At 50.2% G+C, this 27,986-nt stretch overlaps 1 protein-coding gene across 1 annotated transcript; it reads right to left on the bottom strand.

Moving 5' to 3' along the window:
• Nucleotides 1-91: 91 nt before the first annotated feature.
• Nucleotides 92-27,862, bottom strand: PSMD3 (proteasome 26S subunit, non-ATPase 3). The gene is made up of 12 exons (XM_033916274.1): nucleotides 27,559-27,862; nucleotides 18,381-18,571; nucleotides 11,526-11,663; nucleotides 9,728-9,864; nucleotides 9,017-9,207; nucleotides 8,470-8,573; nucleotides 7,839-7,953; nucleotides 7,605-7,724; nucleotides 4,355-4,458; nucleotides 2,177-2,332; nucleotides 690-740; nucleotides 92-477 (listed from the first exon to the last, which is right to left on the bottom strand). Exons 1-12 carry the CDS (start codon nucleotides 27,725-27,727, stop codon nucleotides 400-402), a joined length of 1,554 nt encoding a protein of 517 aa, XP_033772165.1. The 5' UTR covers nucleotides 27,728-27,862; the 3' UTR covers nucleotides 92-399.
• Nucleotides 27,863-27,986: the final 124 nt, after the last annotated feature.

Below are 27,986 nucleotides of genomic sequence, written 5' to 3'. Positions count from 1 at the left end.
GAAACATGGCAGACTGCACCAGACAGTAACGCAAAAACAAGCAAGATGTCAGCATGATACTCTGTATGCCGAATCACACACAAACCAAAGAAAACCAGAAAAAGCATTTTATTTTGAATCTTCTTTTATACTGAAATATACTTTTTCAAATGTATTAAATTCTATCCCACCAAATAAGAATTTACAGGAGAAACATGCTAATTTTCTGCACAGTATCCAGCCTACAGAACTGTCTGTATCATTCAGTTTGCGTGGGTTACATGGCTTTGAAAGATGCAGACATGTGGACTTACAGGCAAAGGCACACCCAGGCGTTGCAGCTGGCACAGCACTGGATGTATTCAACAGGAAGTGCCCTGCGGACAACCAAAGACAGGAAGACACATCTACCCCGGAAAATCACGGGAACCCATCATCATCGTCCTCTGCCATCTCCTTGGCGAATTCGAGGTCCTGTTGCTCCCGCTCCCGGCGCTCCTAGAGCAGAGAGAAGTACATTTGGTTATCCTGCTGCCCCATGATAGTCTTTTCTGCATCCTCAGAAAAGGGCTTTTGCTGCATCAAGGACAAGTGATGGGCGGGTGAGGAGACAGGCAAAGGCAATGTGGGGACTTCAGACAAGTGAGCCTTGCCAGGCACAGAAGCATGGCATTAGGCATCTCTCCCCTCTCCATGTGTCTGCAGCTTACCTCAGCTGACTCCAAGTCCTTGTTGTAAGATTTGGGAGGGAATCGCATAGCCTGAAAATACAAAGGGAGGGGAAAGAATTAGATGGTGCAACCATGATTTCTACTACACCCAGTTCTGCCGCTTCTTCCAGGAAGGTATTATAGTGACCCTTACCTAATCATTCTGTGGATGGATGAAAACGACAGAGGTCTGTATTAAACTAGATTAAAATGCTGAAGAGTATAGGTTCTATTCTGAGGTGTCTAGAGCACTGCTTCTTAACCCATTCCTTGGGACGCATCCAGCCAAGTCAGGTTTTCAGGATATCCACAATGAATATTCAGAAGAAAGATTTACATACTGAAGAGACAGTGCATGCAAATCTCTCATAGTAAAACATATTAACATAGTAAATGATGCCAGATAAAGACCTGAATAGTCTATCCAGTCTGCCCAATGGTTACATGCATCAAAAATTCACGATTAGTAGAAGTCTGCCTGATACAGTTTTTAGGATCTAACTACTGGAGTTGTCACTGAAGTTCAGGCATACTCATTGTGGATACCCTAAAAACCTGACTGGCTGTGTGTGATCCAAGGACTAGGTTGAGAAGCACTGGTCCAGAGTACAATTTTACTCAAAATCGAGCAGAACTTAAGACTCTCATCCACCCCCTTGGATCTTTGCACATAGACTCATTCCTTGTATCACCAGTCAATTAAAGTTGACTCATCTTCAATTAATCTCACTTAAATTCCACTTGCTTTAGATTGTCCTAGTCTAGGCCATATTGGTTTAAGGCTCATATCTTTCTTGATTAAACTGTAAGCTCCACAGAGAACTCTCTCTTCTATTTCTTTATACCCAATAACATTTTAGTAGTAGTAATACTATAGGAGTTACTTATCCTGCAGATTAAAAACAAATTTATTGAGGAGAATGCAAGCTCATCTGTGTAATCTGGGAATTTCTGGCCCATCTCAGGACAGAGATACCTCAGCTGCTGTATGAATCCAGACTATTCTTTGATACCTTGACAACTCTCACCAAGATATATATCAAGCTCAATATATATCTCAAATTCCTCACCTCTAATGTATAATTCCTAGCTCCTCAGAAGTGAATCAACATTCAGTGGTCATATATGTCAGTGTAAAGCTTGCTAAGGGATGATAAGCCTTGAAAAAACCTTCTGTGGGTGAAACATGTTGGCTCCTATTTCCCTCAAAAGAAGACCACAATTAAAAGCTAAGTACCCTTGAAATATGCTAGAAAGGTTGTTAAATAAAAATTTAAAAATAAAGTTTGTGAGTAAAAATTGAGCCTAGGGCTGTGAAAACTTTTGAGCCCAGGTGGTACTTCTGAGGAGCTAGGGATTATACATTAGAGGTGAGGAGTTTGAGATATATATTGAGCTTGATATATATCTTGGTGAGAGTTCGATTGGTGATCCTCACAAGAACATTTATATATAAAAATTGAGTGCCGTTTTGGATAAATTGATACCTTGACAGACATGTTGTGGATGTCAAGACAGAAGGAGATCCTCTGGTGGAATGCTAGCTGTGGCTCCCGAGTGGAATAAATGTCGCTCATCTCTTTGGACTGGACGTAACCCTTCTCATGGTTGATACTGGCTTCAATTACACCATCACGAATGGCCTTAAAGCAAGACAAACACCAGTCAGAGGGCATCCAGGATTACTCATTGTCCTCCCATTCCAGCGGACAGGGGAAATCAGTTCTATCACCACCCATTCCTCTTTCCTATCTCTTTCTTCCTAGTTGTGCTATGTAGCTTTGGGTGTGACTTGGCCTTATCCAACTTTCTAGCCACGACTCGCAATGGTATTCTCTGCCTCTATTGTTTGAGGTGAAAGAGAGCGAGACTTGAGAGCACAAAAAGGTTAAGGAAGGGTACATTTTTACTGGACTTATTTTAGCAGCTGTAAGAGACCTTTTTAAGCTCCCCATTTTCAGAGGCTCACCCACTAACTTTCTGGAATTCTAATCATCTCTCATCGAGTTTCCTACTGCCAGATCTTTACAGAGGGGCTGAGGCAGAAAGGCTCATGTAGAGCTGCGCATGGATGTCTGAGCACCTGGCTTCTATCACAAGCGCAATACTGAGCCATTCAGAAAGTTAAATGTAGTCTAACTTGCAGCTTATGGGGGGAGGAAGGGGGGAGGGGTCATGTCATATGCATGCACAGTGGTTTTATGGTAAGCACAGATTCTTGTGCACATATCCAAGAGAAAACAGAAGTGCCAGCACACATTAGCGCCTGGTCTTCTGTGCCTAAAAGTAAGCCTCAAAAATTTATGTGCAAGCAATTTTTATGGCATATTAGCTGATCACCCAGCGTTGCCTAGATATTTATTTATCCCAATCTTCCGGTATCGATAGACTTGTATTCAGTGATTATGCCTGGAACTTGGACTTAAACAGCATTGGGAGTGTAAGTATTCATCTCAGTGAGCCTGAAAAGTATGGATTAGACACTGATATCATCCCCTTCCCACCCCCACAGTATTGGTCCCCAGACAGTAAGTCATATGTGTACCAAGTTTGGTTGAAATCTCTCCATGCGTTTCAGAGTTATGCTGAGCATTCATTTCAGTGAGCCCGAAAACACTATGGGGTAGACACTAAAATCTGTCGTTTTCAATAAATTTAACATGTCACCCCCTTCCCTCCCCCCACAGTATTTCCCCCCAGATAGTAAGTAATATGTATGCCAAATTTAGTTGAAATCTGACCATACATTTCAGAATTATGATGGAACATACAAACATCTGATTTTATATATATAGATTTAGGCATTGAACAAGCACTGATGTGTGTTTTCACTTTCGGTTTTTCAGACACATGCACATGTCTATAATTCTTGTTTGCCTTTGAATCTTTCAGGGGCTTCCTTCAGCTTTCAAATGGAGACAAAGCAGGCAAGTTAAATCTTAAAATCCAGCATGAAAACTCTCTATGCAAACTGTGGTACACAGCCCCCAACATGGCAAAAAAATGCTCATGGTAACTGCACGTCAAATGCCCCCATTTACCTCTCTGCATTGCCATACTCATTGGCCTCATTAGCATTCATTTTAATGCAATATGCAGCCAAGTATTCTATGCGGCTTAACACTCAAGCTCAAATTCTCTCTGCATTGCTTGGCACATACAACCTGCATTCATTTCCTGGTAACCGCATGGTTAGGCCCACAGTAGCTTTCATCATCGGTCCCAGAGAGTTAACAGAGTGAAGCACAAAGAGGACAAAGACCAGGATTCAAAATACCATCTGATGCTGCCTGCGACCTTGTGTAAGTCACTTAATCTTCCACTGCCTAAATTATAAACTTAGATTATAATTCTTCCAGGGATAAGGAAACATCTACTGTGCCCAAATGTTAACTCACCTTGAGCTACTACTGAAAAGACGTGAGCTAAGTCCAAACAAATAAATCAGAATCCTAGAAGAGAGCTACGAGTACCCTCTTTGAGACATATGGCTTTTTCTGCTAATCTGCCACTTACTACCAGAAAGAGGTAAAGAGGTTTACTTTTGCTGTAGTTTCTAATAATGATCAGGTACAAGAAAATTGGATACACAAGCTGTACCACACCTGATCCTCTAACCAAAGTAGGGCAAAGTCTAGTGTTGCAGGCCTACATCATGGGCTCACCTTTGCCACAATAAACTCTGCATCCTCTGAACTATCCAGCTGCAGTTTCTGTGCAATGTCAGCAAGGGAGATGCGGGAGTAGGACAAGCTGATCATACGCACTCCTACAAAAAGAAAATCCATTAGTAAGGATGCACTAAAGATGCAGCAGTTAACTCGGATCACACTTAGGATCCAGTGTCCCCAACCAAACCCTGGCCTCAGTAAAAAATATCAAAGATGACCAAGTTCTAACAGAATCTGTCCCAAGAGCCTGTGCATGGAGGACATAACCACTAGACAATATGCACAATGTTACCTTTCTATATTATCTTTATATTATGGAAAAGAGACTGTATGAGGTCTGTTCAAAAAGTTCCAGGACTGATTTTATAAAAATTTATTAAACTACCTTACAACTTATTCCATTGGGTCCCCTTTCCTATATATACACTTTTCCCAATGTCATTTCCACTTCTGGAAACAGTCCTTAAACGTATCTTCAGTAATCGCCAAAAGTTGCTGTGTCCAATTTTGTTTTATGGCTTCAATGGTGTCAAAACACTTTCCTTTCAGCGTGGATTTAAGTTTAGGAAGCAAGAAGTTAGCAGGAGCCAAGTCAGGAGAGTATGGTGGCTGGGGGCTGTCACTATTTTTTGCGCAAAATTTGTGAATTTTGACGCATTCAAAACACCTTCCTCAACTAATGAGATGTTCCTCATAAGCCACTTTTAACACTTCATAAGTTTCTGTAGCGGTCTTGCCCATTTTAAAACAGAATTTCACGCTTTAGCGTAGCTCAATTAGGTGAAAAATAGCCCGTCACGAAAACACACTTTCACAGAAACTGCTGTAGCTCGGAGATGAAAATAGATATCAACAACTGGAAAAAAGAAGGTTACTCATGAGGTTTCAAGCTACTCAATGCCATCTAGCATGTCTCAAAAGAACTTCCCGTTGGTGGAACGTTTTGAACAGACCTCGTATGCTATTATTTTTAGGTGCAATCGACTAGTGCTTGTCCTAGTGATTTGATGGATTACAGAACTAAAAAGAAAATCGATTTTGTGCTAGTTTGGTAAGGTCCTCCAACATCATTCCCATGTTTGTTTTCAATATGTCCAGCCATCTGATTGCAGGTCGCCCTCTTCACCTGGTTCATTTGATCTTCCCAAACATGATGTCCTTCTCCAGTGATCTCTTTCTGATGACGGTGCAACCAAAATAAAAGAGTCGTTAACTTTTATCATTTGGGCTTCAAGTGATATAGCCAGTTTGATCTCTTCCAGAATCAATTTGTTAATTCTTCTTGCAAGCATAAATCCTTCTCCAGCACCAAAGCTCAAATGAATCTTCTTTCTGTCTCATTTCCATAGTGTCCAGGTTTCGTATCCATAATTGTTCACTGAGAAAATGAATGCATGGGCAAGTCTGATCTTCGCTTGGAGTATTATTTCCTTGCCTTTAAATACTTTGTCACGAGCCTTTGTTGAAGAGGTGCTATTTTGCGGAGTATTTCTTCCCTGCTTGTTGCTTCTTTGTTTACAACATAGCCCAGGAGACTGAAATCCTTTACAACTTCTATTTTATTGTTTTCAAGCTCAAAATCCTAGTTTTCCGTGTTCATGATTTTCGTCTTATGTTCAGTTCTAATCCCATGTTACGATTTTCAGCTTTGATTTTTCTCTATAGATACAGCATGTCTTCTTTGCTGCTGGTGATGAGTGTTGTTATCATCTGCATAGCTCAGGTTGTTTAAATTTTGGCCACCAACTTTGAAACCAACACTCTCTTCTTCCAAATTTGTTTCCTGAAGATGGCTTCGCCATAAAGGTTACAGGTAAAGTAACAAGATACATCCTTGTCTGATGCTACGTTTTATTGGAAACCAGTGTTGCCATATTGTCTGTCATAGGGGAAAACACCTTCCAGGGATTCAAGACAAAGTTAGACAAGTTCCTGATGAACCGGAATGTACGCAGGTAGGGCTAGTCTCAGTTAGTGCGCTGGTCTTTGACCAGAGGGCTGCCGCGTGAGCGGACTGCTGGGCATGATGGACCACTGGTCTGACCCAGAAACGACAATTCTTATGTTCTTATTCTATTCTCACTGCTGCTTCTTGATTTTCGTAGAGACTCTTTATCAGCTGAGTTATGTATTTGGGTATTCCCATTTGTGCTAGAGTTCTCCCTAGTTTATCATGATCCACACAGTCAAAAGCTTTATTGTAGTCGATATCCAATATCCATTTAACACTAGCAATAATGCATCTTGTTCCTCAACCTTTTCTGAAACCAGCCTGAACTTTGGGTAGTTCTTGCTCAACATATAATTGTACCCTTTATTGTATTATTTTCAGCAATACTTTGCTGGTGTGTAGAATTAATGCAATTGTTCTGTAGTTGCTACAGTCCTTGGCATCACCTTTCTTAGGTATAGGTATAAACAGTGATCTTCTCCAATCGGTTGGCCATGTTTTTTCCTTCCAAATCTGTTACAGTCGAGTGAGGTCTATAATAGCACCTTCTCCCATTATTGCTCTTTAATAACCTATATTTTATCATTTCTCCTGCAAGGTAGAGATGGGGAGGGGGAGCGACGAAATAGAGAATGACACGGCGGCGGTTACCCGCGGCTAGCCGCGTTTAGCCGCGGGTAACCCGCCAAAACGGTGACCAAAAAAAAAATGGTCACCACAAGTTTGGGGATAAGGCCATTCACCGCCCCGTGGAGCGGTGAATGGTAGCACGGGGAGGTGAACAATCTTGAACGCGCGGTGATCGAGCGTTCGAACCGGCAGCCCACTCTCTCCCACTGGCCGCCCATGTATCTCCCTCCCTCCTTTTCCCTTACCCTTTCTTCTTAAAATGGCGATTTCTATAAGGCTACGAGCTGTATTACAGCCGGAGCCTTGAAGTCGCGTCGCGTTGCCTGCTGGTAAAAGTCTCCTCTGATGCAACTTCCTGTTTCCGGTTGCATCGGAGACTTCTAGCAGGCAACCTGACGCGACTTCAAGGCTCCGGCGGAGGGAGGGAGGGAAATGCACGGCTGGCCGGCAGGAGGGAGCTGCTGGACCGCGTGAAGGGTGCTGGGGGTGGGGGGATGGAGAGAAGATGCTGAAGATGGGAACGGGGCCGGGGCAGTGAAAGAGACAGCGGGGCGGGGACAGGGCGGTGCAGAGGATGGTGGTCCAGAGACGGGGCGGTGACGAGGACAGAATTTTTCCCCGTGTCATTCTCTACAACAAAATTTATCTTCAAAAGCTTCCTACCTGTTTTTATGACATTGTGTCTAAGTCTTATAATTAGTGTGTAGGTCCCATCCGTCTGGAATTTCTCCCCAAACTGATCCAGAGCCTGATTAAACTTGGCCAAATTTCCTGTTCGCACAGCTGCAGAGAAAAAGGAGAGACATTTCAAAATGATGCACAGACAGAGCTAAGAAGGCAGGGAGAGATTATTCTCAGTACTGGGCTAATGGTATGATTATAACGGTGCCTCCTTACCCTGCGTCAGTAAGAAATATGGCATGAGTGATCTCTTGAGGGATGGCTGGCGGAACTGAAGGCGATCTGGGATCTCTCCCAGTAGTAACTCCACCACAATCAGCAGCTTGTGAACCTGAGCAGATGAAGGAAGGACTTGTGTTTTACTTTCTCTAGTCACTGCACTACCCCTGCATATACACTGCAAGATAGCCCCTGAAGTAAAACAGCAAGAGCAACACTATCATACCTACACAATGAAGCACAGAGCTAAACTGGAATGGCCCACGTCACATAGCCAATCAGTGGCAGAGCTAGGATTACAGCTCAGCCACTGGAAAATAAAGTGATGATAGTTGCCATTGCCAATCAGAATTCTATGGTCTGTTCCATGTCTTATCACTCCCTTGTAGCAAAGGAGAAATGGGTTTGTATCTGATTGAGTGACTGGACAAGCCCATCAGATTGTTCTGTTCAGGGTTGGTGTGAAAAGGTAGCAATCAAGGCAGTTTCCTGGGCCTCAAAGCTTACCTCAAGGGGGGGGGGGTCCTGGGCCCTCACACATATAACACCAGCTCAGGTCCTCTTTGTTTGACCACTTTTTTTACTCAGTATCAAAGGCTGTAAAGTGATGGAAGAGCATGGCACTCACAGTCTGTTTGAAGCCCACGGCAGTATGCTGAGGGGCCTTCCTCAAGGCATTGGTCAGTGTTCTCCTCGCCTCTGAATATTCCAGCTGGATGGCCTTTATACGCCCTGGGAGGAAAGAGTAATACATTCCTCACAAGTCAGAAGCATATCCTTCTTTCTGCTCCTTGTTATTTCCTTATCTCCAGCTCTTTTATGCTGCTCTGTACCTGTAGATGTGTCTACACTAGCTCTGAACTCTTCTGATTAACTACATCAAAACAAGAGAAATTCACCAGTGCTTACACAAGGGACGTCAAATCCCCATTTCTGGTTTACTGTGGATGTTCATTAATTCCTCTGCCCACACAGGCTAAGCTCTGGTCATCAGCTGTGTACATCATAATAGGAAGTTTGTGGTCCTTTCTATGGGTCCCTACAGAGGTGCTATGATACAGAAAAGGCAACTTGGGATGCATTCTCACTTCACTGCGCCCACAGCTTAATGGGTCTTCTTACACTAGTTTAGAAGCTAGTAAATGTCCCATTGTTTTCAAAAAGCTGGCTCTTACCTGTGTAATAAAGGTACCTGGCCCATTCATTGTTGTTGGCTTGCTCTGGGAACACAGACTTGGAGACCAGTTTTTCTGCCTGGTCGTAAAGGTTGTAGTGCAGGTAATTTCTCAGCAGCAGATTCAGGAGTGTAGCCTGTCCATCGGCATCATGACGCAATGTCGCTGTCCGCAAACGAGCATGCAAGAAACTTCAAGGAAAAACACAAAAGTATAAGGGGGCAAGAAAACCCCAGGCAAGTAAACATGAGATCAATATGTCAGCGGCACTGGAATGTTCCAAGTTAGGAAAATCAGGAGGGTGAAAATGTAGGCTTATTCTACTGGTAAGACAAGCTTGTTACAAGTCAGGAGGGACCCGGAAACCCTAATCCCAACTCTGCCACTGACTATATGTGACCTTGGCCAAATCACAGTAGCTTTCTGAATCATCTCTATATGGTCCATCTTCAGAACCAAGTAACGTATCTAAAAATATCTAACCATGTCCATGTCAAGAAATAAAGTTAACTTATTTTCTTCACAGGTCAAACTTTGTTCAGGTCCTGTAGTCTCTCTACACTTTTAGGACTTTCTTTCCAAGCTTTCTAAGCTAAACAGATGGAATTCTTTAAATTTAAATCTGAGTTTCCCATTTAAGGAGTTATTATCAGTGGTAATAAACTGCTTTTGCACCAACTGTTCAGACACAGAACTGAAATTTGTTCCTACCTCCTGACTACATCCAGCTTATTCAAGAATTCATAAATCCTAGAATGATAATAGTAGCATTTGGCCACCACCAGATCCAAAGCCCGGCGATTCTGGGGGCTGATTTTCTGCATCAGATCATCTGAAACTTTCTGTGCCTAAAAAAAAAAATAAAAAAATAAAGGGAGTGAACTTTGGAGACAAATTTGCACAATAAGTCAGAAGACAGGTCCCCCAAAATGGATTACATATTCAGTCAGAATCCTACAGGCCACTAGTCTACCTCAACATGTAATAATCCCACGGTACAATAGGCAAGGGTAACAGGACATTGCAACTCCCTCTCCAGGAAAACTGCCACAATAGCATATCTCTTCACCAACACATAATAAAGACTCACAATCTTGTTATCATGAAAGGCATATAGCAAAATATATCTTTTAATAAATAGAATTCTTGATTTAACCAGGAGCCATCAGAAGCGGCATTCTATTTGTGACAAGCACAGATTTAGAATAGAGTTTTGGAGCCGCTATGCTTCCTCATAGGTTCTGGTTAATTTATTTTTAAATATTTTGTCTATTTTTGTCTGTTTCTCGCTATTTTTATTATAAAATAACTTTAAACAGTTAAACCAGCCATTACTCTCTGTTCAGAAAAGACGCTGTAGTGTCTTTTCTGAACAGAGAGTAATGGCTGGTTTAACTGTTGGCAAATAGCCTCACCAGAGTTACAAAGATAAGTTTAAAGTTTAAAAGTATATTTATTATAAAAATAGCGAAAAACAGACAAAAATAGACAAAATATTTAAAAATAAATTAACCAGAACCTATGAGGAAGTGTAGCGGCTCCAAAACGCTAGTCTAAATTTGTGCTTGTCACAAAACAGAGTGCCGCTTCTGATGGCTCCTGGTTAAATCAAGAAGAATACTATTTATTAGAAAATATATTTTGCCATACAGTACTCCTCCGATATTCGCTGGGGTTCCATTCCAGGAACCCCTGCGAATCTTGAAAAACCGCAAATACCATTCAAAATCAGAGCAGATTAAATTAGTTTCTGGTGGAGTTCTGTATGTCATATATATAAAATGGAAAGAACATTAGCCGTACAGAAAGGATATTTTGGTAAATTTCGAGAGATTTGGGGACCATTAACAGACTTTTGCAATGAATAATAAACATTTTCCCTTAATAAGATAATTGAAATGAGAGGATGGGAATGGGTGGGTGGGATGCTCTTTTTTGATATCTTATTAACATGTATATTGTATAATATAATAAATGAATATTTTTGATGTGATAGGGAAGGGAAGGGTGGTTAAATTTTATGAATTTCAGATGATATTAATAGGAAATCAAGTGATGTTTTCCAAATCAAATGTAATTTTTGTTACACTTGATGTAATTTGTAAAAACTAATAAAAATTATAAACAATGAAAAACCGCAAATACGGTTTTCAGCGGGGGGAAATAGGAGAAGGCAGCTGGAGAGGCAGGAGAGAGCAGCTGGAGCACCGGCGAGTGAAGGAAATCACCAATCAGGAGCTGCATGAGTTCGATTGGTGAGGCCGACTTTAGTGCAGAAACAAGCGGTCGGAGCATACTGCGAGTGATTTCCTTCACTCGCCGGCGCTCCGGTTGCCCTCTCTTGCCCGAAAGCAAATTGCCAACCCTGAATGACCGGAGGAGCACTGTATTTCTTTCATGATAACAAGATTATGAGACAGTCTGGACTGTCTTTATTATGTGTTGGTGAAGAGATAATTGTTAAGACACATCTAAAACTTTTCAACCTGTCTATTGGATAATAGCATACCTCAGTATATCGTTTGGTATTCATCAGGTAAATGACTAGGAGCAGCTGCAGGTAAGCTTCCACTTCTGGCAGGAGAGGGGCTGATGCGGCCTTCCCTGTGCGAGGACGGAACTGCAGTTCTGCTTCTGTGTCCATAGGCTGCAGAGAAAGAGACCAAGAATGCTGTAACCAAGATGGTGGGTATGCTGGCAAGTATAAGCCCATGGCCAGAATTAGAAGGGTTAAATGCAGATTATATCTTTAAAACAGTGTACACATTAAGGGGCTGAAGATGCATGAGGGACAGGTGTTAGAGGGGGGCTAAGAATGGCCAATGGACTTGCGTTTAGAGGGGGGTGAAGGCAGTTGAGGAAAAGGCATTAGAGGGGGCTGATGATGCAGTATCTTTATACTTTTACTTTTAAGTTAGTGGTGAAATGCAAGAGTGGGAGGTGCTCCTTCAGGTAATGCTCATTGTTCAAGTTCAATTTATTTGATATACCGCAAATATAAAACCAAGAGGCAAATCTAAGTGGTTTACAATAAAAAAAAAATTTAGGGTAAAAACAAGTCAAACAATCAACAACAAAAAAAAAGTAAGTCAAAACATGAAGAAAAACTATTGAGAACACGGGGAAAGAGGGAATCAGCGGATTACAATAAAAATAAAAAGGTTGAGGAGAGGGATGCACAATGTGGTGAGGGAGGAAATAGAGAATTCAATTCAATTCTGCCCACACAGTAGAGAGGTAGCCATCAGGAAGAAGTATGTATATTAAGAACTAAAGGCCAAAGAGAAATAGTATGGCCTTTAATTGTACCTTGAAGGTTGCGAAAGATTTCTATGAGTGAAGGTAAAAAGGCAAAGAGTTCCAGAGAGTAGGAGTCATAACAAAAAATGAGGAATTCCTGTGGAAATCTAAGAAAAGTTGTCTAAATGAAGGAATGAGCAATAACTGCTGTTGTGAGGAGCATAAGGTTCTTTGTGGCAAGTATGGAACCAGAAGATTATATAAAAATGAGGGATGTAAAATTATGTCCTACCTGTTAATTTTCTTTCCTTTAGAAGCAGCAGATGAATCCAGAGACCAGTGGGATATAGCTCACATCGACCAGCAGGTGGAGATAGAGAACTGATTTCCAGTTGGCTTTATAGCCTGGTGATCCTCCTGTTGAATCAGTTATGCATATTGCCCCAGCATCCCCGTAAAGGAGCATGAGCCTCAAACCAACGGAAAAAACTTCATTCCAGTGAAAAATTTTGTAATTAGAAACGTAAGAACTAATAATAATAATAATAATAATAATCACCAACAATCTCCTAACCGAACTCAGAATTCCAAAGAACAAGCGAAAGAGATCGAGAGAGAGAGAGAGAGAGAGAGAGAGAGAGAGACCATCGGGGTGGGGCTCTGGATTCATCTGCTGCTTCTAAAGGAAAGAAAATTAACAGGTAGGACATAATTTTACATTCCTTTGCAAAGCAGCAGATGAATCCAGAGACCAGTGGGATGTAGCAAAGCAAATTCAAACTGGGTGGGAAGTCAAAGTCGCCTCTGCAATCACCGAAGCGCCAAAACTTGCCTCCGCACAGGCTGCCACGTCCAGCCGATAATGCTTAGAAAAGGTGTTTCCCGACGACCATGTAGCCGCCCGGCAAATTTCCTCCAAAGACATACCCCCGGACTCTGCCCACGATGTTGCCAATGCCCGAGTGGAATGGGCACGAAGATGTTCCGGAACAATCTTCCCTGCCAAGAGATAAGCCGACGCAATAGCCTCTTTTACCCAACGAGCTATCGAAGCTTTTGACGCCGCCATACCCTTGTTTGCACCTGCAAATACCACGAAGAGATGATCCGAGCGGCGAAAGTCATTAGTCACCCCTAAATAATGAAGAATCATACGGCGTACATCCAGTAACCGTAATAACGGGAAACGCGCCCCCCAATCCTCCTTCCGAAAGGCCGGGAGGAATAAATTCTGGTTCACATGAAACGAAGAAACCACTTTTGGAAGAAAGGACGGCACCGTCCGCACCGCCACCCCAGCATCCGAAATGCGCAAAAAAGGCTCCCTGCAAGACAGCGCCTGCAGCTCCGACACACGTCTTGCAGACGCCATCGCTACCAAAAATACAGTCTTTAATGTAATATCTTTTAGCGTCGCCGCTGACAGCGGCTCAAACGGCGCCGCCTGCATCCTAGTGAGTACCAGCTTCAAACTCCAAGCTGGACAGGTGCGCCGTACCGGCGGACGGATATGGTGAACCCCCTTAAGGAATCGCACCACATCCGGATGAGATGCTACTGACGAGCGCGACACCCGGCCTCTATAACATGCAATGGCCGCCACCTGAACCTTAATCGAGTTATAGGCTAACCCTTTAGAAACGCCTTCCTGTAGAAAAGACAGAATAGCCGCTATAGACGCCTGGAAGGGCGCAATACTCTGCTTCCCGCACCAATTCTCAAAAACTTTCCAAACTCTAGCATAAGAGGTAGACGTAGACATCTTCTTCGCTCTAAGAAGAGTTGCAATAACCTGATCCGAATAGCCCTTTTTAGTCAACCGCGACCGTTCAATAGCCAGGCCGTAAGACCAAAGTGGGCCGGATTGTCCATGGAGATTGGACCCTGGGTCAGCAAGTCCGGAGTCACCTGGAATTTCAACCGATCGCCTGTCGCGAGTTGCATCAGATCCGCGTACCAAGACCGACGCGGCCAATCTGGAGCCACTAGGATCACTCTGCCCTGAAAGAGAGCGATGCGTTGTAAGACTCGACCGATCATCGGCCAAGGGGGGAATACATACAGAAGGGCATTCGGAGGCCACGGGAGAGCTAAAGCGTCCACCCCCTCCGAGCCCTTCTCTTTCCGTCTGCTGAAGAACCGAGGCCGCTTTGTGTTGCGGGATGAGGCCATGAGATCCATGTCTGGCAGCCCCCACCGAAGGACCAGCAGCTCGAACGCCCTTGGAGACAACTCCCATTCGCCGGGATCGAGACGATTCCTGCTGAGAAAGTCCGCTTGAATGTTTTCGCGACCCGCAATGTGTGCTGCTGAAAGAAGCGGAACATGCCTTTCCGCCCACTGAAACAGCAGCATCGCCTCTTCGGCCAGTCGAGGACTCCGAGTTCCCCCTTGACGATTGATATATGACACCGCCGTGACACTGTCCGAAAAGATCCTGATCGGCTGGCCCCGAATCATGGCCTGAAACTCTCGTAGCGCAAGCCTTATCGCTCTCAGTTCCAACAGATTGATGGAACAGTGTGCCTCTCCCGAGGACCACACTCCCTGCACGGAAGCTTGCCGGCACTGAGCCCCCCATCCTCGGAGACTGGCATCTGTCGTTATCACGACCCAATCCGGCGTCGCTAGCGGCATGCCCCGGAACAGATGGACCTCGGCCAGCCACCAGTGCATGCCGCGAGCCACCCGCGGACTCCAACGGAGCCGGCGACAATAGTCTAGAGAAGCCGGGGACCACCGAGAAAGAAGCGACATCTGCAGGGGCCTCATATGGAACCGAGCCCAGGGAACCACTTCCAGAGTCGCCACCATCGAGCCTAGAACCTGAACATAATCCCAAACCCGAGGATTGGGCGACCCGAGAAGCCCTCGAATTTGAGACTGTAATTTCTCTCCCCTTTCCCGGGGAAGAAACACCATTCCTAGGCCAGTTTCGAATCTGACCCCCAGGTGCACCAAAGACTGAGAAGGGGACAGAGAACTCTTGGGAAAGTTGACGATCCACCCTAGCGACTGAAGGAGCGAGATTACCCGTTGAGTGACCTCCACACTCTCTTGCCTGGACGACGCGCGGATTAACCAGTCGTCTAAGTACGGGTGAACCCGAATCCCTTCTTTGCGTAAAAAGGCAGCCACCACCACCATCACCTTCGAAAAGGTGCGGGGAGCCGTTGCCAGGCCAAAGGGCATAGCCCGAAATTGATAATGCTGGCCGAGGATCGCAAACCTCAGAAACTTCTGATGCGGAGGCCAGATTGGAATATGGAGGTACGCCTCTTTGAGATCGAGGGACGTGAGAAACTCTCCTGGCCGTACGGCCGCAATCACTGAGCGAACCGTTTCCATCCTGAAATGGCGAACACTGAGAAATTGGTTGACTGCTTTTAGATCCAACACTGGCCTGAAGGAACCCCCCTTTTTTGGAACAACAAAATAAAGGGAATAAATACCGCGGCCTACCTCCTCCGGCGGTACCGGTACTACCGCCCCTAGATCCAGGAGAATTTGAAGAGTTAAGCGGACCGACTCTCCCTTGGCCGCTCCATTGCACGGGGATACCAAGAAAGAATCGGCGACGGGAGCGGCGAATTCTAATTTGTACCCTTCTTGAATAATATCTAACACCCAACGATCCGACGTGATCTTGGCCCACTCCGCCCAAAACGCCGACAGGCGTCCCCCTAGTGGAAAAGCAGAGGGGGCCAAGACCCCGTCATTGCGGGGCGCGACTTGCCGGGGTACGAGCTGGCTGACCGGAAGCGGGTTTCGCCGTACGAAAGGAACCTCTCTGACGCCCCTTAGGTCTAGCCGAAGAAAAGGCACCATACGCGGAACCAAAGAACGGTTTCCCAGACCTATACCTCCTCACCTCCCTGAAACGAGGTCTGGATGACGAGGACTTCAAAGGGGGCCTAGGCCTATCTTCCGGTAACCGCTGGGTTTTGGTATCTCCAAAATCCTTTACCAATCTCTCTAACTCTTCCCCAAACAATAAACCCCCTTTAAAAGGGAGTTTCACAAGACGAAGCTTAGACGCCGCATCTGCCGCCCAATGTCGCAGCCATAAAGACCTGCGAGAGACCACAGACAGTGACATTTGTTTCGCCGAAGCGCGAATAATATCATACAAGGAATCCGCTAGATAAGCCAAACCCGATTCCAAATCAACCAGTTCCGAAGGAACAGCACCCCCGGACTCCATCAAATTATCCGCCATCCCTTGAGACCACTGCAGACAGGCTCTTGCCGCATACGAGCTGCAGACTGCGGCCTGCAAAGTTACTGCAGCAACCTCAAAAGATAACTTCAGCGAAGATTCAACCTTCCTATCTTGGGCATCCTTTAATGTAACCCCCCCCTCTACAGGCAAGGTCGTCCGTTTGGTAACCGCGGCTACCAGAGCATCCACCTTAGGCAATTTAAATTTCTCAAGTTTGTACAGGTCAACCGGATACAAAAGCCGCATGGCCTTAGCTACCCGTAACCCGGCATCCGGCGTATCCCATTGAGCCGAAATCAGCTCCTGCATGGCTTCATGCACCGGAAAGGCCTTCGGTGGTCTACGGGTACCTGCCATAAGAGGGTTACCTAAAACTTTCGAATCCACCTGAGAAATATTTAAACTCAGTAAAGCTTTTGAAATTAAGGAGGAAAGTTCTTCCCGATGGAAAAGACGGAGCGCGGAAGGGTCATCCACTTCCCTACACTGGGGATCCTCCTCTTCCCACTCCTCTACCTCACCTTCCTCCAACAACTCAGGAAGGGAAAAAGGGGAAACAACCATAGGCTCGTCCGCGGACGCAAGCCTGCGTTTTTTAAATATCGGCGATTTCACCGGAGAACCATCCCCCTTCGCCGTCTCCCCCGCATCCACTTTCAAAGGAACAGGTGGGGGCACAGCAGGCACCGGCAAACTCACCGAGACCGGAGGAGCAGGCTGACTGCACTGCAGCATGAAAGCCTTATGCATTAACATCACAAACTCTGGGGTGAACGAGCCAAGTCCACCCGCTGAAGCTCCCCCCTGTTCGGCGCCGGAGAGCAGAGCCCCTGCGCCCTCCCGCACTTCCGACTCCCCCCCCTCCGCCGACCCCCCTTCGGCCGTGGCAATACCACGCCGTGAGGCCGAGCCGACCGCAAGGGGCGGGGACGCCGAGCGCGCTTCCCGGACGCGAGAACTGGCTCCCTCGCCTGCCTGCAAAACATAATCCTCAGCTGATGCGTCTAAGCACCCCGCTGAGCACAAGCCCGCCGGTGTTCGACGCTTCCCACAGCGTGAACACCGCTGACGAGCCTCTTCCGCCATCACCACGCCCCCCTCCCGACCGGACCGGCACTCGAGGCGGCACCAACAAAAGAAATACAAATGAAGTTCAGTACTCACCACGCTCTCAGCCCGCCCCCTTCAGTCAGGAAAAAGCTGGTAATTAATCCAAAGCTACCTAACCAGGGCACAGCTCAGCACAGGCAGAAGCGTTTCTCTTTTTTTTTTTTTTTTTTTTTTTTTTTAAACTGGAATGAAGAAACAAACGCTGAGAGCAGGCAAAAACCCTCAATCACTCGGAGGGGAGGGTGGAGCAGGGACCTGGGAGGGCCCAGGTGTAACTCCTAAAGCCGGCACCAATCAGCCAGGCACCCCTATCCAAGCTGAAGAGCCAAAGGCTCAACAGAGGAGACTAGAAGATCACCAATCCACCAGGCACTCGTTAGATTCCAGGAGCTAAGATAGAGCTCCACCACCGCTGGGAGATAGAGCAAAACTGATTCAACAGGAGGATCACCAGGCTATAAAGCCAACTGGAAATCAGTTCTCTATCTCCACCTGCTGGTCGATGTGAGCTATATCCCACTGGTCTCTGGATTCATCTGCTGCTTTGCAAAGGAAAGACCACTCAATAGAATCTGATGAGAAAGGATATTATATTTAAAGGTGATGCAGTATGACACTGGAAGGATGCGTTCTGATCTTAGAAGCGGTGAGATATGATCAAACTTAGAACAGTGATGAAGTAATCTCACTGCAGTGTTCTGGACTAATTGTAGACGATGTAATTGGTATTTTGGGAGTCCAATGATAACAGAATTGCAGTGCTCTCCAATGCCTCTTTCATGTCATACTCACCTCCTCTAGGAAGCTGAGCAGGAAATCCCGGGCTGTACTATTAGAAGTAAAGAATCCCTGGATTGCTTTGTGAAGCACGTTGAGGTTCAGCCTGCGAGAGGTGGAGGGCAGGGCCCGTAGAGCACGAAGGACGAAACGTGGCTCTTTTCCAGACAGCGCCTTCTCAATCTGCTTTACATGCTCCTTAATGTCTACAAGAGAACAGAGCAGAGGGTAGAACCATGTGCAGGAAGCAACAGCCTGGTGGTTAAAGTAGCAGATTTAAAACCAGGGCACCCAGGATTCAAATCCCACTGATGCTCCCTGTGCCTTTGAGCAAATTGCTCAACCTTCTATTGCCTCAAGATACAAAATTAGGTTGCAAATTCTTCTTGGTAAGGAAAATATTTAGTATGCTTAAACTCACCCTGAAAAGGCATCAGCTAAATTCAATAAATATATGTTGAGGCCTTTTTCTGATTTTATGGTGCAAGTTAGTCTGGATATTTTGAATTGAGATTAAGATGATTTAATGTAGCATACAGTAGTTTGCTAATATACTGCTTCCCCAGTTTTTGAGGGATACTGCCAATATGTGATTGTGCTGTAATTGAAGAATTTTTTAATGCACTTTGTCCGGAACTGTTGTTAAAGTTTTACTGTTAACTGCTTAGGGATAAGCGGGCTATAAATTTTTAGAAATAAAAATAAATAAGCGAGGCACCTGGGAAAGACTTCTAACAAAAATTACAGGAGCCAAAGCAGCATCAGAATGTACAGGTGTGCAGAGAACAGAGGGACTCAGGTGGCCACGGTAAGACCCACAACATAGGAAATCAGATATAAAATGGAAGATCAAGGCCAGGTGGGGGTAGTAAGTGATCCTGATCTATTTGCTTGTGAGAAGGAAGGGGGTGGCGGAAGTGTGTCTGCTGTGTCACACCACCTGAACTTTTCCTGGGATACTCCATTAGTTGGGGTGCCCCAAGGCCTCCAAACCCCCTCTCCTCCCAGCAGAGGGAGATGGCCATCTGGCTCTGCGAATCGACTCCCAGGAGGCAGTAGTTGGTGGGGCTGAAACACCGTCTTTCCTCTCAACGTCCCCCCTCCCACCCTGGGAGGCAGAGGTTGGTGGGGCTGAAACACCGTCTTTCCTCTCAGCGTCACCCCTCCCACCCTGGGAGGTAGTGGTTGGTGGGGCTGAAACACTCTCTTTCCTCTCAGCACCACCCTCCCTCCCTGGGACGCAGTGGTTGGTGGGGCTGAAATACCGTCTTTCCTCTCAGCACCCTACTCTCTCCCTCCCTGGGAGGCAGTGGTTGGTGGGGCTGAAACACTGTCTTTCCTCTCAGTGTACCCCCTCCCACCCTGGGAGGCAGTGGTTGGTGGGGCTGAAACACTGTATTTCCTCTCAGCACCCCCCTCCCTGGGAGGCAGTGGTTGGTGGGGCTGAAACACTGTCTTTCCTCTCAGCGTACCCCCTCCCTGGGAGGCAGTGGTTGGTGGGGCTGAAACACTGTCTTTCCTCTCAGCACTCCCCTCCCTCCCTGGGAGGTAGTGGTTGGTGGGGCTGAAACACTGTCTTTCCTCTCAGCACCCCCCTCCCTGGGAGGCAGTGGTTGGTGGGGCTGAAACACTGTCTTTCCTCTCAGCACCCCCCTCCCCTCCCTCCCTTGGAGGTAGTGGTTGGTGGGGCTGAAACACTGTCTTTCCTCTCAGCACCCCCCTCCCTGGGAGGCAGTGGTTGGTGGGGCTGAAACACTGTCTTTCCTCTCAGCACCCCCCTCCCTCCCTGGGAGGTAGTGGTTGGTGGGGCTGAAACACTGTCTTTCCTCTCAGCACCACCCTCCCCTCCCTCCCTCCCTGGGAGGTAGTGGTTGGTGGGGCTGAAACACTGTCTTTCCTCTCAGCACCCCCCTCCCTGGGAGGCAGTGGTTGGTGGGGCTGAAACACTGTCTTTCCTCTCAGCACCCCCCACCCAGGGAGGCAGTGGTTGGTGGGGCTGAAACACTGTCTTTCCTCTCAGCACCCCCCTCCCCTCCCTCCCTCCCTCCCTGGGAGGTAGTGGTTGGTGGGGCTGAAACACTGTCTTTCCTCTCAGCACCCCCCTCCCTGGGAGGCAGTGGTTGGTGGGGCTGAAACACTGTCTTTGCTCTCAGCACCCCCCTCCCTGGGAGGCAGTGGTTGGTGGGGCTGAAACACTGTCTTTCCTCTCAGCACCCCCCTCCCTGGGAGGCAGTGGTTGGTGGGGCTGAAACACTGTCTTTCCTCTCAGCACCCCCCTCCCTGGGAGGCAGTGGTTGGTGGGTCTGAAACGCTCTTTTTCCTCTCAGCACCCCCCTCCCCTCCCTCCCTCCCTGGGAGGCAGTGGTTGGTGGGGCTGAAACACTGTCTTTCCTCTCAGCACCCCCCTCCCCTCCCTCCCTCCCTCCCTGGGAGGCAGTGGTTGGTGGGGCTGAAACACTGTCTTTCCTCTCAGCACCCCCCTCCCCTCCTGGGAGGTAGTGGTTGGTGGGGCTGAAACACTGTCTTTCCTCTCAGCACCCCCCTCCCCTCCCTTCCTGGGAGGCAGTGGTTGGTGGGGCTGAAACACTGTCTTTCCTCTCAGCACCCCCCTCCCCTCCCTGGGAGGTAGTGTTTGGTGGGGCTGAAACACTGTCTTTCCTCTCAGCACCCCCCTCCCCTCCCTCCCTCCCTCCCTGGGAGGTAGTGGTTGGTGGGGCTGAAATACTGTCTTTCCTCTCAGCACCCCCCTCCCTGGGAGGCAGTGGTTGGTGGGGCTGAAACACTGTCTTTCCTCTCAGCACCCCCCTCCCTGGGAGGCAGTGGTTGGTGGGGCTGAAACACTGTCTTTCCTCTCAGCACCACCCTCCCCTCCCTCCCTCCCTGGGAGGTAGTGGTTGGTGGGGCTGAAACACTGTCTTTCCTCTCAGCACCCCCCTCCCTGGGAGGCAGTGGTTGGTGGGGCTGAAACACTGTCTTTCCTCTCAGCACCCCCCACCCAGGGAGGCAGTGGTTGGTGGGGCTGAAACACTGTCTTTCCTCCCAGCACCCCCCTCCCCTCCCTCCCTCCCTCCCTGGGAGGTAGTGGTTGGTGGGGCTGAAACACTGTCTTTCCTCTCAGCACCCCCCTCCCTGGGAGGCAGTGGTTGGTGGGGCTGAAACACTGTCTTTGCTCTCAGCACCCCCCTCCCTGGGAGGCAGTGGTTGGTGGGGCTGAAACACTGTCTTTCCTCTCAGCACCCCCCTCCCTGGGAGGCAGTGGTTGGTGGGGCTGAAACACTGTCTTTCCTCTCAGCACCCCCCTCCCTGGGAGGCAGTGGTTGGTGGGTATGAAACGCTCTTTTTCCTCTCAGCACCCCCCTCCCCTCCCTCCCTCCCTGGGAGGCAGTGGTTGGTGGGGCTGAAACACTGTCTTTCCTCTCAGCACCCCCCTCCCCTCCCTCCCTCCCTCCCTGGGAGGCAGTGGTTGGTGGGGCTGAAACACTGTCTTTCCTCTCAGCACCCCCCTCCCCTCCTGGGAGGTAGTGGTTGGTGGGGCTGAAACACTGTCTTTCCTCTCAGCACCCCCCTCCCCTCCCTTCCTGGGAGGCAGTGGTTGGTGGGGCTGAAACACTGTCTTTCCTCTCAGCACCCCCCTCCCCTCCCTGGGAGGTAGTGTTTGGTGGGGCTGAAACACTGTCTTTCCTCTCAGCACCCCCCTCCCCTCCCTCCCTCCCTCCCTGGGAGGTAGTGGTTGGTGGGGCTGAAATACTGTCTTTCCTCTCAGCACCCCCCTCCCTGGGAGGCAGTGGTTGGTGGGGCTGAAACACTGTCTTTCCTCTCAGCACCCCCCTCCCTGGGAGGCAGTGGTTGGTGGGGCTGAAACACTGTCTTTCCTCTCAGCACCCCCCTCCCTGGGAGGCAGTGGTTGGTGGGGCTGAAACACTGTCTTTCCTCTCAGCACCCCCCTCCCTGGGAGGCAGTGGTTGGTGGGTCTGAAACGCTCTTTTTCCTCTCAGCACCCCCCTCCCCTCCCTGGGAGGCAGTGGTTGGTGGGGCTGAAACACTGTCTTTCCTCTCAGCACCCCCCTCCCCTCCCTCCCTCCCTCCCTGGGAGGCAGTGGTTGGTGGGGCTGAAACACTGTCTTTCCTCTCAGCACCCCCCTCCCCTCCTGGGAGGTAGTGGTTGGTGGGGCTGAAACACTGTCTTTCCTCTCAGCACCCCCCTCCCCTCCCTTCCTGGGAGGCAGTGGTTGGTGGGGCTGAAACACTGTCTTTCCTCTCAGCACCCCCCTCCCCTCCCTTCCTCCCTGGGAGGTAGTGTTTGGTGGGGCTGAAACACTGTCTTTCCTCTCAGCACCCCCCTCCCCTCCCTCCCTCCCTCCCTGGGAGGTAGTGGTTGGTGGGGCTGAAACACTGTCTTTCCTCTCAGCACCCCCCTCCCTTCCCTCCCTGGGAGGTAGTGGTTGGTGGGGCTGAAACACTGTCTTTCCTCTCAGCACGCCCCTCCCTCCCTGGGAGGCAGCGGTTGGTGGGGCTGAAACACTGTCTTTCCTCTCAGCACCCCCCTCCCTGGGAGGCAGTGGTTGGTGGGGCTGAAACATAAGAACATAAGAACATAAGCAGTGCCTCTGTCGGGTCAGACCACAGGTCCATCCTGCCCAGCAGTCCGCTCCCGCGGCGGCCCAAAAACAGGTCAAGACCTGTCTGAATCATCAGAAGGGGCTCCCCTGCCACCTTGGTTTCCCATCTAAGTCCTGCCTTCCTATCAAAGTCCTAGCCCTCCGGTCTACCCATGCACGACCAGGTTGGTTTACTCATTTCCTGGCTAACTTCCTACACCCGTGTTACATCCCAGGTCCTCCCTCAGTATCCCACGATCCCTCTATCTCTCAGGAATCCATCCAATCCCTGCTTGAATCCCTGTACCGTGCTCTGCCTGATCACCTCCTCCGGTAGCGCATTCCAAGTGTCCACGACTCTTTGGGTGAAAAAAAACTTCCTTGCATTTGTTTTGAACCTGTCTCCCTTCAGTTTCTCAGAATGCCCCCTCGTATTTGCTGTCCCCTTCAGCCTGAAGAATCTGTCCCTATCCACCCTCTCTATGCCCCTCATGATCTTGAAGGTCTCTATCATATCTCCCCTGAGTCTCCTTTTCTCCAGAGAGAAGAGCCCCAGCCTATCCAGCCTCTCAGCGTATGAGCAGTGTTCCAACCCTTTTACCATTTTCGTTGCTCTCCTTTGGACTCTCTCAAGTACCGCCATGTCCTTCTTGAGGTGCGGCGACCAATACTGAACGCAGTATTCCAGATGCGGACGTACCATCGCTCGATACAATGGCATGATGACTTCCCGTGTTCTGGTTGCTATGCCCTGTCTTTCCTCTCAGCGTACCCCCTCCCACCCAGGGAGGCAGTGGTTGGTGGGGCTGAAACACTGTCTTTCCTCTCAGCACCCCCCTTCCCTCCCTCCCTCCCTCCCTGGGAGGTAGTGGTTGGTGGGGCTGAAACACTGTCTTTCCTCTCAGCAACCCCCTCCCCTCCCTTCCTGGGAGGTAGTGGTTGGTGGGGCTGAAACACTGTCTTTCCTCTCAGCACCCCCCTCCCCTCCCTCCCTGGGAGGTAGTGGTTGGTGGGGCTGAAACACTGTCTTTCCTCTCAGCACCCCCCTCCCCTCCCTTCCTCCCTGGGAGGCAGTGGTTGGTGGGGCTGAAACACTGTCTTTCCTCTCAGCACCCCCCTCCCCTCCCTACCTTCTCTCCCTTCCTGGGAGGTAGTGGTTGGTGGGGCTGAAACACTGTCTTTCCTCTCAGCACCTCCCTTCCCTCCCTCCCTGGGAGGTAGTGGTTGGTGGGGCTGAAACACTGTCTTTCCTCTCAGCACCCCCCTCCCCTCCCTTCCTGGGAGGTAGTGGTTGGTGGGGCTGAAACACTGTCTTTCCTCTCAGCACCCCCCTCCCCTCCCTCCCTGGGAGGTAGTGGTTGGTGGGGCTGAAACACTGTCTTTCCTCTCAGCACCCCCCTCCCCTCCCTTCCTCCCTGGGAGGCAGTGGTTGGTGGGGCTGAAACACTGTCTTTCCTCTCAGCACCCCCCTCCCCTCCCTACCTCCCTGGGAGGTAGTGGTTGGTGGGGCTGAAACACTGTCTTTCCTCTCAGCACCCCCCTCCCTTCCCTCCCTCCCTGGGAGGCAGTGGTTGGTGGGGCTGAAACACTGACTTTCCTCTCAGCACCCCCCTCCCCTCCCTCCCTGGGGGGCAGTGGGTGGTGGGGCTGAAACACTGTCTTTCCTCTCAGCACCCCCCTCCCTCCCTGGGAGGCAGTGGTTGGTGGGGCTGAAACACTGTCTTTCCTCTCAGCGTACCCCCTCCCACCCTGGGAGGCAGTGGTTGGTGGGGCTGAAACATTGTCTTTCCTCTCAGCACCCCCCTCCCTCCCTCGGAGGCAGTGGTTGGTGGGGCTGAAACACTGTCTTTCTTCTCAGCACCCCCCTCCCTCCCTGGGAGGCAGTGGTTGGTGGGGCTGAAACACTGTCTTTCCTCTCAGCACCCCCCTCCCCTCCCTTCCTGGGAGGTAGTGGTTGGTGGGGCTGAAACACTGTCTTTCCTCTCAGCACCACCCTTCCCTCCCTCCCTGGGAGGTAGTGGTTGGTGGGGCTGAAACACTGTCTTTCCTCTCAGCACCCCCCTCCCTCCCTGGGAGGCAGTGGTTGGTGGGGCTGAAACACTGTCTTTCCTCTCAGCACCCCCCTCCCTCCCTGGGAGGCAGTGGTTGGTGGGGCTGAAACACTGTCTTTCCTCTCAGCACCCCCCTCCCTCCCTGGGAGGCAGTGGTTGGTGGGGCTGAAACACTGTCTTTCCTCTCAGCACCCCCCTCCCTGGGAGGCAGTGGTTGGTGGGGCTGAAACACTGTCTTTCCTCTCAGCACCACCCTTCCCTCCCTCCCTGGGAGGAAGTGGTTGGTGGGGCTGAAACACTGTCTTTCCTCTCAGCACCCCCCTCCCTCCCTGGGAGGCAGTGGTTGGTGGGGCTGAAACACTGTCTTTCCTCTCAGCACCCCCCTCCCTCCCTGGGAGGCAGTGGTTGGTGGGGCTGAAACACTGTCTTTCCTCTCAGCACCCCCCTCCCTCCCTGGGAGGCAGTGGTTGGTGGGGCTGAAACACTGTCTTTCCTCTCAGCACCCCCCTCCCTCCCTCCCTGGGAGGCAGTGGTTGGTGGGGCTGAAACACTGTCTTTCCTCTCAGCACCACCCTTCCCTCCCTCCCTGGGAGGAAGTGGTTGGTGGGGCTGAAACACTGTCTTTCCTCTCAGCACCCCCCTCCCTCCCTGGGAGGCAGTGGTTGGTGGGGCTGAAACACTGTCTTTCCTCTCAGCACCCCCCTCCCTCCCTGGGAGGCAGTGGTTGGTGGGGCTGAAACATTGTCTTTCCTCTCAGCACCCCCCTCCCTCCCTCGGAGGCAGTGGTTGGTGGGGCTGAAACACTGTCTTTCCTCTCAGCACCCCCCTCCCTCCCTGGGAGGCAGTGGTTGGTGGGGCTGAAACACTGTCTTTCCTCTCAGCACCCCCCTCCCTGGGAGGTAGTGGTTGGTGGGGCTGAAACACTGTCTTTCCTCTCAGCACCCCCCTCCCTTCCCTCCCTCCCTGGGAGGCAGTGGTTGGTGGGGCTGAAACACTGACTTTCCTCTCAGCACCCCCCTCCCCTCCCTCCCTGGGAGGCAGTGGTTGGTGGGGCTGAAACACTGTCTTTCCTCTCAGCACCCCCCTCCCTCCCTGGGAGGCAGTGGTTGGTGGGGCTGAAACACTGTCTTTCCTCTCAGCGTACCCCCTCCCACCCTGGGAGGCAGTGGTTGGTGGGGCTGAAACATTGTCTTTCCTCTCAGCACCCCCCTCCCTCCCTCGGAGGCAGTGGTTGGTGGGGCTGAAACACTGTCTTTCTTCTCAGCACCCCCCTCCCTCCCTGCGAGGCAGTGGTTGGTGGGGCTGAAACACTGTCTTTCCTCTCAGCACCCCCCTCCCCTCCCTTCCTGGGAGGTAGTGGTTGGTGGGGCTGAAACACTGTCTTTCCTCTCAGCACCACCCTTCCCTCCCTCCCTGGGAGGTAGTGGTTGGTGGGGCTGAAACACTGTCTTTCCTCTCAGCACCCCCCTCCCTCCCTGGGAGGCAGTGGTTGGTGGGGCTGAAACACTGTCTTTCCTCTCAGCACCCCCCTCCCTCCCTGGGAGGCAGTGGTTGGTGGGGCTGAAACACTGTCTTTCCTCTCAGCACCCCCCTCCCTCCCTGGGAGGCAGTGGTTGGTGGGGCTGAAACACTGTCTTTCCTCTCAGCACCCCCCTCCCTGGGAGGCAGTGGTTGGTGGGGCTGAAACACTGTCTTTCCTCTCAGCACCACCCTTCCCTCCCTCCCTGGGAGGAAGTGGTTGGTGGGGCTGAAACACTGTCTTTCCTCTCAGCACCCCCCTCCCTCCCTGGGAGGCAGTGGTTGGTGGGGCTGAAACACTGTCTTTCCTCTCAGCACCCCCCTCCCTCCCTGGGAGGCAGTGGTTGGTGGGGCTGAAACACTGTCTTTCCTCTCAGCACCCCCCTCCCTCCCTGGGAGGCAGTGGTTGGTGGGGCTGAAACACTGTCTTTCCTCTCAGCACCCCCCTCCCTCCCTCCCTGGGAGGCAGTGGTTGGTGGGGCTGAAACACTGTCTTTCCTCTCAGCACCACCCTTCCCTCCCTCCCTGGGAGGAAGTGGTTGGTGGGGCTGAAACACTGTCTTTCCTCTCAGCACCCCCCTCCCTCCCTGGGAGGCAGTGGTTGGTGGGGCTGAAACACTGTCTTTCCTCTCAGCACCCCCCTCCCTCCCTGGGAGGCAGTGGTTGGTGGGGCTGAAACATTGTCTTTCCTCTCAGCACCCCCCTCCCTCCCTCGGAGGCAGTGGTTGGTGGGGCTGAAACACTGTCTTTCCTCTCAGCACCCCCCTCCCTCCCTGGGAGGCAGTGGTTGGTGGGGCTGAAACACTGTCTTTCCTCTCAGCACCCCCCTCCCTGGGAGGCAGTGGTTGGTGGGGCTGAAACACTGTCTTTCCTCTCAGCACCACCCTTCCCTCCCTCCCTGGGAGGAAGTGGTTGGTGGGGCTGAAACACTGTCTTTCCTCTCAGCACCCCCCTCCCTCCCTGGGAGGCAGTGGTTGGTGGAGCTGAAACGCTCTTTTTCCTCTCAGCCCCTGTTCTGGGTCTCACCCTCCAGGGTGATGGCGTCCACCTCCCGCTGCGGCTTGTCCCCCCCGGCGCCGCTCCGGCTCTCGCTGTCAGCAGGCTGCGCGTGCGGCTCCTCGTCCTTCATCTCCACGTCTTGCGGCTCGGGCTGGCGCCCCTTGTCGGCCCTCCGCCGGGCGGCTCCGTCCTTCATCCCGCCGCTCGCGATGACTGGGCAAACGAAGCTGAGACCGGCCCGCTGCCGCGCTGAGGATTGTGGGTGAAGCAGACGCGGCTAGCGGCAGCCAGGCAAGAGCAACCGAGCGGCGATCTGCGCTGTCCGCGCGCGGCGACGTCGGCTCTGCGCTGCCTCTCGGTTGCTCTTTGCCTGGCTCTGCTAGTCGCGCCTGGTTCAGCCCATAATCCTTTGCCCCCTCCTCCGCAAAAATAGCCCAATTTAGAATTAAGGGGTA

The sequence above is a fragment of the Geotrypetes seraphini genome, chromosome 12 (assembly GCF_902459505.1).
Source record: "Geotrypetes seraphini chromosome 12, aGeoSer1.1, whole genome shotgun sequence".
NCBI classification, from domain to species: domain Eukaryota; kingdom Metazoa; phylum Chordata; class Amphibia; order Gymnophiona; family Dermophiidae; genus Geotrypetes; species Geotrypetes seraphini.
This window is presented reverse-complemented; position numbering and strand designations above follow the sequence as displayed.